Here is a 14,297-nt window from a genome sequence, read left to right as displayed (position 1 = left end):
AGAGTTCCCTGTGCTATACAGCAGGACCCTGATTGTTACCCATTTTAAACAGCAGTGTGTACATATTGATCTAAAAATAAAAGAGTTCTTAGCACAGTTGATACTCTATTACATAAAGAAGAACTGATTCTTATTTATAGTGAGAATCAGACCAAAATTTAGTCATGAGCAAGAGGCATGCTTTCAGAGGAAAAAATCAAATTATGTTGACATTAGTAATAGTTTGTTCGAGGGTGGTTCATTAGAGCAAATGTGATTCAGCTCAGTTTTCTCAGTGAGGTCATTGGATCTGACTGGCTGAGGTGAACTTCTGTCTAAAAATGATATTTCATAACAAGGGGCCATGATTGTAAATAAGCATCAGTTCAATGATGAGAATAGATATCTACGGAGGCTTGTCTGAGCCAAGCATTTTCCCACAGCTTCCCAGGTGATGCTAGTGGCAAAGACCTGCCTGCCAGTGTAGGAGACATAAGAGACATGGGTTAGAAAGATCCCCTGGAGGAGGACATGGCAACCCACTTCATTATTGCCTGAAAAACCCCATGGACAGAAGAGCCTGGCAGGCTATAGTCCAGAGGGTCATACAGAGTCAAACATGACTGAAGTGATTGGCACATTAAAACCTCACGACACTTTAACAAGCAGGCACCTTAATGCTCATTTTTCAGCTGAAGTACAGAGAGCATGACCCTTTTGGCCAGGGCCAAAAATCTAGTCAATGTTGAATTTTAATTTCAACCCAGGTGTTCTGTCCCCAAGCCCAGTGTTGTATTTGCTAAGTGGCTGCAGAGGATGCCCTCCTAAACCCTTCCTACTCCAAGAGTGACTGGAGGCTAGTTGAGACTTCCTTGTGGCCTGAGAAATGCAGAATTTCAGACCTGGCTCCTGGTCCTACTGAATCAGAATTCCTGGATGATTCAAGTCCACTAGAATGTTTGAGAAGCTCTATCCTAAATTTTTTCCACCATGTACATAGACAATCTATTAAAGGCTCATGGCCTGCACTAGGATCCTTCTCTGCAGGGCCTCCTGGCTCAGAGAGCACAGGCCCAGGCAGAGTCATTTCTCCTGGGAACGTAAGGAAAAGTTAGCTTTTGGCAGTTGCATAATTAACTAATTTTAGACTTAGTATTTCCGTTGGTTTCAATGATAGCACTTTGCAAATTGTAAAAGCTTTGTTCATTCATTCCAAAAGCATTCAGATGTGTAGAGCGGACTTTTGGACTCTGAGGGAGAGGGAGAGGGTAGGATGATTTGGGAGAATGGCATTGAAACATGTATACTAGCATGTAAGAAACGAATCACCAGTCTATGATGCAGGATACAGGATGCTTGGGGCTGGTTCACGGGGATGATCCAGAGAGATGATATGGGGTAGGAGGTGGGAGGGGGGTTCACGTTTGGGAACTCATGTACACCCGTGGTCGATTCATGTCAATGTATGGAAAAACCAATACAGTATTGTAAAGTAAAATAAAGTAAAAATAAAAATTAAAGAAAAAAAAAAAAGAAACAAAAGCATTCATATGCTTTGAAGGCTCACCATATGGTGCTGTACCCTCAAGGAACTCCCAGTCCGATGGAGAGACCAGGAAACAGACCTTTCTAATGTGTGAGGTTATAAGCTACCAGTCCAAAAGTGTGAGGTTCTGAAGAAGCACAGAGGGGCACCATCTTTCCAAGATGCATTAGGCATTGTTCCATTCCTAATCTTTCCCTCTGTCTACAACAGGAACAGGATGGGACCAATTTTCAGGTGCCACCTGGGGTCCCAGAGCCCATCTCAAAATGTGGTGACCTGGATGTCATCTTTGAATACAGAGCTGCCAGCCAGAAGCTCACAGTGACCATTGTGAGAGCACAGGGCCTTCCGGATAAGGACCGAAGTGGCGTCAACTCGTGGCAAGTGCACGTTGTGCTGCTGCCCAGTAAGAAACAGAGGGGCAGGACCAGCATACAGAGAGGGTCCAACCCCATCTTCAAGGAGAAAGTCACCTTCGCCAAGCTGGAGCCCAGAGATGTGGCTGCCTGTGCGGTCCGCTTCCACCTGTACGCTGCCCTCAAGATGACCCGGGAGAGAATGATGGGTGAGAGGCTCTTCTATCTCAGCCACCTGCACCAAGATGGGGAAATGAAAGTGACTCTTGTTCTGGAGCCAAGAAGTAATATCAGTGTGAGTATGTTAAATGGTGCTGCTAATGATGTGCTATGTTGGAGGATCTGGAATTGTCAGCCCTTAATGTAGTATATTCAGCCTGTGAATTCAGACACACTTAATTTAATTTCCATTTTGCCCTTCTCATCCTTGTGAGCCATGCTTTGCACTTCGTGGTACAATGGGGTGTTTATTTTTGTGTGTTTGTGCCCATAGCCCCTGTATCCCTATGGATGATAGATGTATCCCTATCCATTTTGGATGATGGATGTATCCCTATCCGTTTTTGGTCATGACAGCAGCAGAGTAAAGGAGGACACAGGGAAACTGCAAGAGATTTCTTGGCCTTCTCGTTAGCTGATAAGTGGTTCTACCACCCATCCCCCTGCCCCGACCCCAGTGTACATCTCAGAGATGTATGAGATACATCTCATGATGCATCTCAGAGATGGGGCTTTCAAAGTGAGGTTCTTAACACGTGCGCCTGAGGAGGCTGTAGAGTAGTCCTGAACTCCAGCCACTTCTGAGACCTTCCATTTATATGACGGGGCTTTTTCCACATGCCCATCTGCTATGTCCCTGGGTTTCAAAATAAGACAGCACAGCCTTTATATCTACAAACAAGTAACTCTCTCTTCCTGTGGGATATATATATATATATATATATATATAAATAAAGTATTCTTGCCTGGGAAATCCCAGGGACGGAGGATCCTGGTGTGAGGCTCTCCTTCTAAAAATCACATAAAAGATCAGGTAGTTACCTTGAGCTGTTGGGCCAGTCAGTCATTCATTCCAAAATGTTCATGAGTACCTACTATATGTCAGGTGCCACATAGGCAGAGGAAGGAACGAAATAGGGAATGCCCTTGCAAGGTGAACAAAACAGGTGATGCCTTACAATCTGGTGGAGGAGGGCAACAATAGACAGCCGGAGTAGAGAGTGACAGGCTGCATTTTCTTCTGAAGGGTCAAAAAAATTATCTTTCAGGTGGTGGGATGACATAGAAAACAAGGAACCAAAGAAGCCAGCCTAGGTGCCATGTGGACAGGGTCTCCAGACAGAGGGGCTGGCATATGTAGACACCAGCAGGTGGGAAGGGGCTTGACTTGTCTGAGGAAGAAGAAAGGAGCCAGAGAGTTCAGACTGTGCTGATGGGGGATCCGGTCACTTACATTTTAAATAGATGTCTTAAAATTCATATCTTTAGACTCAGAATCCTGATTTTTGCCTCACAAAATCTATTTTGGGCTTCCCTGGTTGGTCAGTAGCTAAGAATCCGCCCGTCAATGCAGGCGATGTCGGTTTGAACTCTGGGCTGGGAAGATCCCCTGGAGGAGGAAATGGAAACCCACCCAAGTATTCTTGCTTGGGAAATCCCAGGGACAGAGGATCCTGCTGGGCTGCAGTCCATAGAGTAGCAAGAGTCAGACCAGACTTAGTAACTAAATGGCAACAAATCTATTTTACCTGCAGTCTTCCCATCTTGGCTAAAGACAATCTCGTGCTTTGCATTCAGGTTCAAAAATCTTAGAAGTCATTTGTGACTTCTCTCCATCTGAAATCCTACTGGCTTTTTATTAAAAATCCAACCAGAGCCTGACTCTCTGCTGGATTATTGAAATGGCCTCCTAGTCATCTCCCAGCTTCCACCTTTGACCCCTATAAACTACTTCCAGCTTGGGGACCAGAAGGAGCCTTTGAGACATAAACTAGATCATATCTTTATTGTTTTGGTTCAGTCACTAAGTCATGCCTGACTCTCTGAGACCTCATGAACTGCAGCACATCAGGCTTCCCTCTCTTGTCTCTGTTCAAATCCTTCTTTTTTCCCCAAGCTCAGAGTAGAGTGTGTCTTAAATCCTGAGGAACAGAAGTCATGGGAGTTCAGAGGAGTCCTGCATCATAAAGCATGGAGACAGGGATGCTCCCACCCCTGTAACTCTGTCGGATCCTGCGCTTTGTGCTGGGGGCACAGAGCTGAGTAGGGGAAATGAGCTGTGTGAAAGAACCTTGCAGTAAAAGTCCTCCCATTTACCTGTTATTTGTTGAGTGTGATTATCAGCTAGGCATTGGACAATGCACTGTGACAGACTGAGGGGTTTATAATATAAGGCTGAGGATTTGAGGGGAAAGGCAAGTTGTGCAGTGACAGGTCTCACAGTGGACACTTCTGTACAAGCCCAGGAGACGGGGTGGCCCTCACCCCAAACTAAGCAACTATTTCCTTGTGGGATTATCATTATCCAGACAGCTGGGGCTATAAGGCATCTCTTAAAACCACCTTGCCCTGTAGTTTATAAATTGTGTGTGCTAAATTGCTTCAGAAGTGTCCGACTCTTTGCAACCCTTTGGACCGTAGCCCAATAGGCTCCTCTGTCGTGACAAGAATACTGGAGTGGGTTGTTATTTCCTTCTCCAAGTTCATAAATTATGTTCTATGAAAACCTCTGTGGGCTCTATAGGGATGCTGTGGCTTTGTAAACAGGGTAGTTTCCTAAGATGTTAAGAAATATTTGATTTCTTTCAATGCATTTATTTATCAAGGTTCCTGATCAGAAATTTTAGCAAATGATTTCAGATGTTGAGAAGAAAGATTTGAGCAGAGTCCAATGCACGTTTCTTTTTCTAAAATTTATTTTTAATTGGAGGATAGTTACTTTACAATGTCCTGTTGATTTCCACCATACATCAGCATGAATCCACCGTAGGTATACATATGTTCCACCCCTCTAACTTGTCACAAAGTCTGATGCACATGTTTCTGATGGAGGAGGTGGTGGCTCTAGGAGGCTGGGCTCGCCGGCCCCCAGAGCCCATTCCCACTGCTGCTTCTTGGGTGAGAGTCAGTGTCCTGAGCTCCTTTGTTCTTCTCTTCCCAGCATGTCTGGTGCACAGGGGCAGATGCTTTGGACAAGCAATGCACAAATATATGACAGAAAATGTGGGCTCTGCTGGTGCCTAAGGTTTCTAAGACACACAGTCCTTGTGTCGACTTCCTTACTAAGTAAGCACTTGTAAAAGTGCTCATGTTAAATAGAATTCATTTCCTTAGAAAGAAAAAAAATATAGCATCTACTGTATTCCTGACAACCTTAAGAAGCAGAACTGTGGGCCAAATGTTCTATGGGGTGGTAGGCAGCCAGTGGTCATTTCTTTTCTGGTGAAGGCAACATGCCTCCTATATTGCTGCATTCTTCAAGAAGCTGCAGAAAACAGAAGCTGAACTCATGCCTGGGGTGGACATGAAACATTTAAGCACAAATTGCACAGGAGGGAATTTGGGTCTATAGTAAATGTCTTCTTAGCTCTCCATGTATCTTTCTGGGTTTGATTTACACTAGTAATAACATCTTTGTCCATTTTGTCTTCAGAGAGGAAAGGGTGAATGGAGACAGCGCTTGAAACAAATATGTCAGCTAATAACGCAGGGGATCCCATCCAGGACTGCACTCCCCGGGCCCTATTATCATTCACATGGAGTGCGCCCTTAGTAATCTTTGGCAGCAGTGGAGATTGGGGCCACAATTTCGCCAAACATATCAGCTTTCTGTATGGGAGAGGCGCGCAGCCGGGGCCAATGGATCCTTTGTTGTTCTTCCCCTCCAGAGTGGGGAGTCTCCGCTCAGCCCATCTGCAGTGTCTCACAGTGATAGTGCTTCATCCACGCAGTCGCTGTCGCATGGAGGGGCGCCAGAACTGTTGGTGGGGCTGTCATACAATGCCACAACGGGGCGATTATCCGTGGAGATGATCAAAGGCAGCCATTTCCGAAACCTCGCTGTGAACAGAGCACCTGGTAAGTTCATGCCTACACCCCCAGCTCTGGTCCTCCCAAAGGCAGGCAAAAGGTTGTGTCTGCTTCCATCTCAATTCTGTAACTTGTAAAATAAAAATGATCTTGGTGTGATTTAGACAGTTTTTACCAAATGATACCTCTGGATTTTTCAAATACTTTTCTATTTAATTAGATTGAAGGCTTCTCTGATACCTGGATGAATCTTGATACAAAACAGGCTGGCCTCTGTGAGTGTATTAAAGGGGAAAAAATGATATCTTTTCAGCAGTATAACATGTATGAACAATTAAAATCTGCTAATAGGTCCAGGCCCTCAAATACTTTAAAGAGACAGAGTTCAGTCTTTGGAGCCAGGAAGACTTGGGATCTAACTCCAGCTCTGCTCATTTACCTGGTAGTTTTGCTCTGATCGTATACATTTTACCTCTCTTTCTGAACCTCAGCAAATTCATCTGGAACAAAGGAATAGTAAGAGTACCTTCATCATGTGTTGTTTTGGGGCTTAAATAAAATGATTTATGTAGAACATTTAGCATAGTGCCTGACACATAGCATTCAAGAAATGTGAGTGGTTATGTTGTTGATGGCAGAGGAGGTGGAGTAAGAAGACATGGGCAACCCAGGCCTGACTCACCAGGGAACCTTCTGAGATTACCCCTGGAAAGGGCAACTCAAAACATATCCCATAGTGGCTGTCCAGGGCTCAGGAAGCCAGAATAAAAGTGTTGCTGCTGCCAGCTGCCCGAACTGCCTCTCAGTACCCAAGAAACTAGAGATTGAACCTTGGAATAATGCTGCTAAAAAATCAGCTCACATTTAATGATCTTGCCCGTTAGCAGAAACAGCTTAAGAAAGGGAGGGAAGATGGTTTCTGCCTCACTTCTGTCTGCTGGATCTCATGCAAGCACATCTAATTAGAAGAATCTAATTTATGTCTAGAATTCTAGCTGCAAGAGAGTCTGGGAAATGCTGAGTCTGGGAAATGTTGAAATTCCAGCCTTTTGAGTCCAAGAAGGTAAAATAGATGGGGGTAGGGTAGAGTGTGAGTGAGCCTGTTCTCCACAGACTGCCAAATTGTTTCTGAAATAAGTACCAGGTCAGTAACAACATGATAGGCTGCAAGAGCCAATGGACTCTGGCCTCACCTGTCAGCACCAGGTGAAGAGCCAGCCACGCTGGTGGAAAAAGATCAGCTCCTACAATCAGATCTGGACTCTCACTCCTTTTAGTCTCTAACTGTGCCACCACCCACAATGTCTCCATTCCATAATATCTTGTTGGTCAGTCTGTATTAAAGCCATTAGAGCAAGTTAGTAAGGAAAGCACAACAGTCTGGATAACAGAAGAGACCAGGGGCATAAACCATATTCTGTATCAAGGCTCAGAACCACGTAAGAGCTATTTAAAATCCATAGTACATATTGATTATTAATTGCATGGATAGACTCTCCTTTCTTGATATAGCTTTTAAAAAATATCTCTGGATTTACTAGAGATCTGGATTTACTGTTTTCCCTGTAGAACTTTTGGTGGTCTCTTTTCCTGTTTTCTGAGATTTGGTGAGATCTGAACAATTTGAGGGGAAGAAGATGGTGCAACTGCTGAGAATGATGGGGGAGATGGACCACACAATCATGGCCTATTCCAATGCATGTTGGGAGGCTTTAATTTGCGTGCTGACAGGTTCCAGGCAATACAGGGGAGGACAGTATGGTGGCTAAGAAAGTATCAACTGGAGGATGCTAAACTAAGGTTTTTGTCACTTGCTAGCTGTGAGTTACTTAATTTTTTGACTCTGTTTTCTTATTTGTAAAATGGGATCATAATAATATATACTTTTCAGGTAGGGGTATTACATGTAAAACTGTGCTTTGAGAATGGTGCTAAGGTATCTTTCCACAGTTCTTTACAAAGGAAAATATGCCAAAAAGGAAACTATTACAACAAATATTTAAAACTGAGTAGGAAAACAAGTCAAGTCCTCATTTTGAAATTGATTTCCTTCCAGAAGTTTAAGTCAGATTGGCATTTACTACATGGTTTTACATAGAATAGTGATGCAGTGTAACTGAAAATGTAACTGACATGCTGTATCTTTGTGACCAAAGTAATAGAAGACAATGTTGCTGTGATGCTATTAATTAAAACAGAAACCCAATAGTGAAGACAAAAGTGTTTTGTTTACATGGAATGCTGGTACTTAAGGAAAAGCCAGTTTAATTAGGAAGGACTGAGAAAGTAGAAGGTTCTTTTGTGGAGATTCTAAAAGGGACCTCTTGATAGTTTCAAGAGCTTGAGATGTTGATGATGTTGGTCTTTCATTATGTCTCACTTCTTTATGCCACTAGCAGGACCTTGGCAGTCATCAGACAAGCTTAGGGTACAGTTCGAGTTCCCATATGGAAGAGAAGAGAGAGAAAGGATGAGGGAACAAGAGTTTTATGAGGTAACTGAGCAGCATTGGAAGAAAGAGAGGGAGAAGAGGAAAGGATGCAAGCTGAGAAATGAATGGGCCTGAAGTGGGGAATGGGGACACTGCCAGTTGCACTCATCTCCATGGTGAAAGTGGACAGAGGGCAGGGGGTGTCCCAGGACCCTGCGTCAGAGTCTACCCTGAGGGAGCTGCCTGCCAGGAGGGAGGCATGGGTAGAAACGTGTGTGAAGGTCACAAATGCTGTGCTTGAGACCCTCAGCTCAGTGGCAGTCACCTCCTCTGTAGAAAGGGGTTATCAATCCTGCCTTGAAGAGTAGCATTGATAATGTAAAGAATGGTTCTTAAGGAAGTCCAAAGAAAGAGAAGTTGAGCCTGATGGCTAGGAACTTCTATAGAATGCTGAAGGTGCTAAATCTTGATAGAAAGAGACAAAGGCTAGGATTTTGAAGTGAGGATCTTTTGCATCAAATATTTTGTCAGCCAAAAGATAACTTTGAATTTGCCAACTTGATCCAGCTAAATGACTGTTCTGATATTTTAAACTTTTCTTTCTAAGCAAGATAGAGGAGAGGTGGACTAATAATAGATGCTGTTACCCTTCTCTTTTCGGGCCTTAGAAGAAATAAGCCACCAGATGTATGCTCCTCTCCCCAAATCCCTGGGGTAGAAGGCTCAGTGAGAGGCAGGTTTAGCTCTAGTGGGTAGGAGCTGGTGAGAGCATCCCTAAAGATGTGTGTCTACCACACCTCCCCACCCCAGAATGGTTAAAACTGAAAAGACTGATTCCCCCAAATGTTGGTGAGATGTGGCAAATACATTCTTGGTGGGAGTGTAAAATGGAATAACAGCTTTGGGAAAAGGCCTGGTGCTGTCTCATGTAGCTGACCATGCACTGAAAATACAGCAGTTCTATTCTTGGGCATTTGTCCATAAGTTAAAAAAAGAGACTTTCATTAGAAGGTTTATAGCAGCTTTATTGTAGTGTACAAAAATGGCAAAGAGCCCTTATGTCCTCATAATTGAATAAATAGATTAAGATATGTTTCTATAGTAGAATACTATTCAGCAATAAAAAGGAATGAAATTAACAGAGGCATTCAACAACATGGAGGAATCTCAAGAACATACCAAGTACCAACTGCATGATTCCATTTATATGAAGTTCTAAAACAGGCAAAATTTGTTTAAACATATAGTGCAAAAAAAAAAAAAGCAGAGGAGTAGTTGCTTCAGGATTGGTATTGGTATCAAGATGACTGGGCATGGACATGAGGGAGTATTCTGGGGTGATGGACGTATTCTGTATTTAGATAGGGATGTGGGTTAAATGGATGTTTGCATTTGTTAAAACTTACTGAATGATGCTAGGCTTTGTGTACTTCACTGCATGTAAATTTTATCTTATAATATGAAAGAACTATAAATTATTGAACTCTAGTTAATGAAACATGCTGAAATGTTTAGGGCTAAAGAACAATGATGGCTACAGGTATGACAGGTTGATAGATGTATAGGTATATGAGAAAGCAAAGTCTGTTATCTCAGGCTACTATAGCAAAAATACCATAGGTTTGGTGGCTTAGGCCAGGTGTACCCAACCTCTGGGATCTAATGCCTGATGATCTGAGATGGAACTGATGTAACATTATATTTATTTTGCACAATAAATATAATGTGCTTGAATCATCCTGAAACCATCCCCCCACCAATGCATGGAAAAATTGTCTTCCACAAAACTGGTCCCTGGTGCCAAAATGGTTGGGGACTTCTGGCTTAGACAACAGAAATTTTTTTCTTGCAGTTGTGGAGCTTGGGAAATCCAAGATCAATTTGGATTTGATCAGCTAATTTGGTTCCTGATAAGAACCCTTTTCTTGGTTTTCAGGCAGATATCTTGCTGTATCTTCACATGATGGAGAAAGAGTACCTCTATCTCATGGCTCTTCTTCTAAAGGCACTGATCCCATTCATGAGGGTTCCACCCTCATGACCTGATTACCTCCCAAAGACCCCTCATTGAAATACTGTCATACTGGGGATGAGGGCTTCGACATACAAATTTTGGTAGGACACATCAGGCCATAGCGTAGGTGGAACAAAATATGACAATTGAAGAATCTAGGTGATGAATATATGGGTATCTGCTGTATAATTATTTCAAAATTTCAGCATACTTGGTAATTTATTATAAAATAATAGGCATAAAAAACTGGTCTGGTCTGGAATAGTTCAGTTGGGCTAGGTAGATAAAAATAAAACATGAATGTAGCCATTGATAGGAAATACTGTGGTGGGCATTACATTGTTTTTTAAATTATGTTGACATCTCAAGGTCCACCCTTGACTCAACCTTGGACAGAATAGACAGGGTATCAATCAAATAACCCAAGGGCATCTTCGATAGCATCCTTCATAAACCACATCCATCCCAAGACAAAGTATATGATTGGGCATTTCTTTCTTTCTAACTTTAACCTTTTCTCTATTCATCAGATAGATAGATAGATTTTTATATCTACATCCCTTTTCCTGCTATCTTCCCTCTCTCCCTCTCTTGTCTCTTTCCGTTTTTCCTTCCTCCCTCCCTTCTTTCTTTCCTTTCTTCCATTTTGCTGAAAATGTCCATATTATAAAAATTTAAATATGTTTACATATATTTTTCAAATCATAGGTGGACCAGGGAAGGTAAAATAGGCTGTTTGAAAATTACTGGAACTATTCCATAGAACCTATTCAGAAATAATCTATAAACAAGTTAACAAAATGAACTAATCTTAGCTCAAGGCAGGGAACAATGTCAAGATGTCAGGCACTTTCAAGGTAAAATCTCACTTAGTACAAGAGATCATTATTGTTGTCATATTTGCTATTAAGATAGTACAGGCTAGTCTACAAACATGATGACAAGGAACAGTCTCCACATCTGTACATGGCAGATGGTCTAGGTGAAAATCCCTCTTTCAGTGTCTGCTAGACTTCTGAAATCCTTATACAGAAGTTTTTGAAGAAGTCACCATTGAGAATTAGAAGCATTTGATCATCTTTTGAATTTGGCTTTGTGGGAAAACAATTCATTAACAACTAACTAGCAACTCTGTTCTGTTCTTTTCCTGGGCTTACCACCCAATTACTGCATGGCCTGGACAATTGTTTTAACCTCTCAGAATTCCATTTACTTCCCTATTAAGTGGGGTTTGCAAGTTAATGCTACCTATACAAGTCTACATTTTAAAAAGTTAGCTATTCTGTTGGCAGGTTCTGCTTCTCCATCCTTCTCTAGTGCATTACTGCATTGTGTATATACACACACATATAATGATCTCAGTCAAAAATGATCATTAAGATGTCCCCTCTGGTTATAAACAATGCGTTCCCCAGCCTCTCAGTGTGGGCATGATTAGCCATATGTGATAATTACATCCCCAATGATAATACTTACAGCAGCAGCATATTAACCTTGTTAGGCATTCACAATAGCAGAGACTAGAGGAAGGAAAAACAAAAAAGCAAGTCAAGCAGGCTCATGGTTAGTGTGAGGAACAAATGGGAAGTGGTGGGGGTAACCTCTATGGATGAAACACAGGGGAAAAAGGGCTACACAGAAATGAATAGAGGATATACCACCTTCTTTTAAAATCTTGGTCCAATTTTCCATTAAGTATAGTAAATACTTATTAATAGCCATTATATGTTCAGAATTAAGGCCAATACATATGAAGATTTATGTGCAGCCATAACTTGTTGACTGCATATGTGATGTTCCTTTACTTATATCACCTCATTTAACTCTCACAACAATGTCAAAGTTAGAAAATCTGAAAAGCAACAGGAGAGAAAATACAGTCACCACAGTATGTGAGTTATATCTCAATAAAACCGATTAAAACAAAACAAAACAAAACTACTCGGCTTTCTTCAGAAGAATGACAGGCTGAAGACAGCCTTGGTAACAGCAACAGTAGAAGCCTGAAGACAAGGGGAGAATATCATCACAGGCTTGAGAAAAAGACACTCTCAACTTATTATTCTTTTCAAGTGGCAGAAGAATAAAGATCTTTTTTTTTTTTTCTTTTGCAAAGCTTGAAAGGGTTTATCACTGGAAGAACTACTAACTGGTGTGATTTCAGGGAGAAACAAATTGAACCTGAAAGGAGTAAAGTGCAAGAAAGGGAATGAAAACAGGAACAAAAAAGATCAGCATGTAGGTAGATGTGAGCTTGTGTAGACTGCGTAAAGCAGAGACAGCAAAAGTGGGAAACGTGCCTGATGTTGGGACTACAGCAATAATGTGGAACTGAAATTCCTAGCAGGAATAATATAAAAGATGTGAAGGGGAGACCAAAATCAAAGAATTCTAAGGTACTTATGCTACTTAGAAAGAGCGTGAAAGTGAAAGTCACTCAGTCGTGTCTGACGCTTTGTGACCCCAAGGACTATAAAGTCCATGGAATTCTCCAGGCCAGAATATTGGAATGGGTAGCCATTCCCTTCTCCAGGGGATCCTCCCAGCCCAGGAATCAAACCCAGGTCTCCTGCATTGCAGGCGGATTCTTTACCAGCTGAGCCACAGAAAAAAGGTAGAGGTATTGATTCATTTTGGACATTAAATCAAGGGTACATGTTAAAATTTTAATCCAACTTTTAACCCAGTAGAGAGACTAAATTATAATAAAGAAAATTCAGTTAATCCCATAAAAAGCAGATATATTTAAAAGCCTAGAAAATGCAGACTAGATGGCATAAACAAAATCAGTAAAAATAAATCAAAATATATTAGTGATAATAATAAATGTCAAGGGACTAAAACTGCTTTGTTAATGATAGATATAGCATTAGGTTAATATTTCTCTTCCTCCCAATCTCTCCTTATCTCTCTCTCCTCACATGCTGTCACTTCTACTACATTTTATTTTGGGTGGCCACCTAGCCTCATAATGTTTAAGAAAAAGAAACACTAATTACCAACAAATTGGGCTTAGTTCTGGAATGCAAGAAAGACAACATTAGGGAAATCTAATGTATTTAATAGCTCACTATACCAACTGATTTATGGGAAAACTTGATCATGTCAATAGTTGCAAAAGAAGCTCTAGATGAAATACACTATGCTTTATTGGCAAAAATAATTCATGGCAGATGAATAATAGAAGATGTATCAGTATAGGCAAAGTTACGGTGCAATAACAAATTCTGCAGAGTTCATGGCTTAATACAGCAAAGGTTTATTTCTCCCTTTCACCACAATCCAAAGTAAGGCAGGCAATGCTCCTCTAAGCTATAAGTAAGGGATACAGATTCTTTCTATTTAATGAGGTGATAATATATTCAAAATGTGACCAGTCTTGTTGTCATGGAAGGGGAAGAGACAGGGGGAATGACTGACTTCAGCTGTGATTGAAGGTAATCTATTACTTCTAATATTCTATATTCAGAAGTCATTCACATGGCTCAGTCACCTCAAATTTGGTGTGAAGCCTTCATCCTTAATTTGATACTTAACCCAAGTCCCTATCACATTATTCACCTGAGAAGGTTTATTGAGCCTTTGTTGGTTGAAGCCTTTAAAAATTTATCTCTTACTATTTGGAGATCTGGAAGCAAGGAACTTTTCCAATCACAGAAATGTCTGAATTTCGATTCTCTTTCTCTTTCCTTGCACATTCATCTTTCTCAAGAGTACTTTTCACCTCTCCCCAGCCTCTAAATGAAGCCAGTAGTAGTGAATACACACTTTTAACATTCTGTTTTTCATTTTTTTCCCTTATAACTACAAATATTAAGCATATTTCCTTCCTTCCAAGTGATAGCAGATGACAGTTTGCCATCACTTAATATGAATGATGGATCTCCACTATCCTAGTGTCTGACAGGAGTTTCTCCATCACCTGGCACCCAACTTCTAGGC

The 14,297-nt window shown here is 41.4% G+C and overlaps 1 protein-coding gene across 1 annotated transcript in view; it reads left to right on the top strand.

Annotated features, from left to right (window-relative positions):
• SYT16 (synaptotagmin 16) overlaps nucleotides 1-14,297 on the top strand; it is a 150,158-nt gene that overhangs the window by 125,254 nt on the left and 10,607 nt on the right. The window contains 2 exon segments of the mRNA XM_068992202.1: nucleotides 1,736-2,176; nucleotides 5,769-5,958. Coding sequence (XP_068848303.1) covers nucleotides 1,736-2,176; nucleotides 5,769-5,958 — 631 coding nt within the window.

The sequence above is a fragment of the Capricornis sumatraensis genome, chromosome 2 (assembly GCF_032405125.1).
Source record: "Capricornis sumatraensis isolate serow.1 chromosome 2, serow.2, whole genome shotgun sequence".
NCBI classification, from domain to species: domain Eukaryota; kingdom Metazoa; phylum Chordata; class Mammalia; order Artiodactyla; family Bovidae; genus Capricornis; species Capricornis sumatraensis.
Note: the sequence above shows the minus strand (reverse complement) of the source record. Positions and strands in the feature narration are given on the sequence as shown.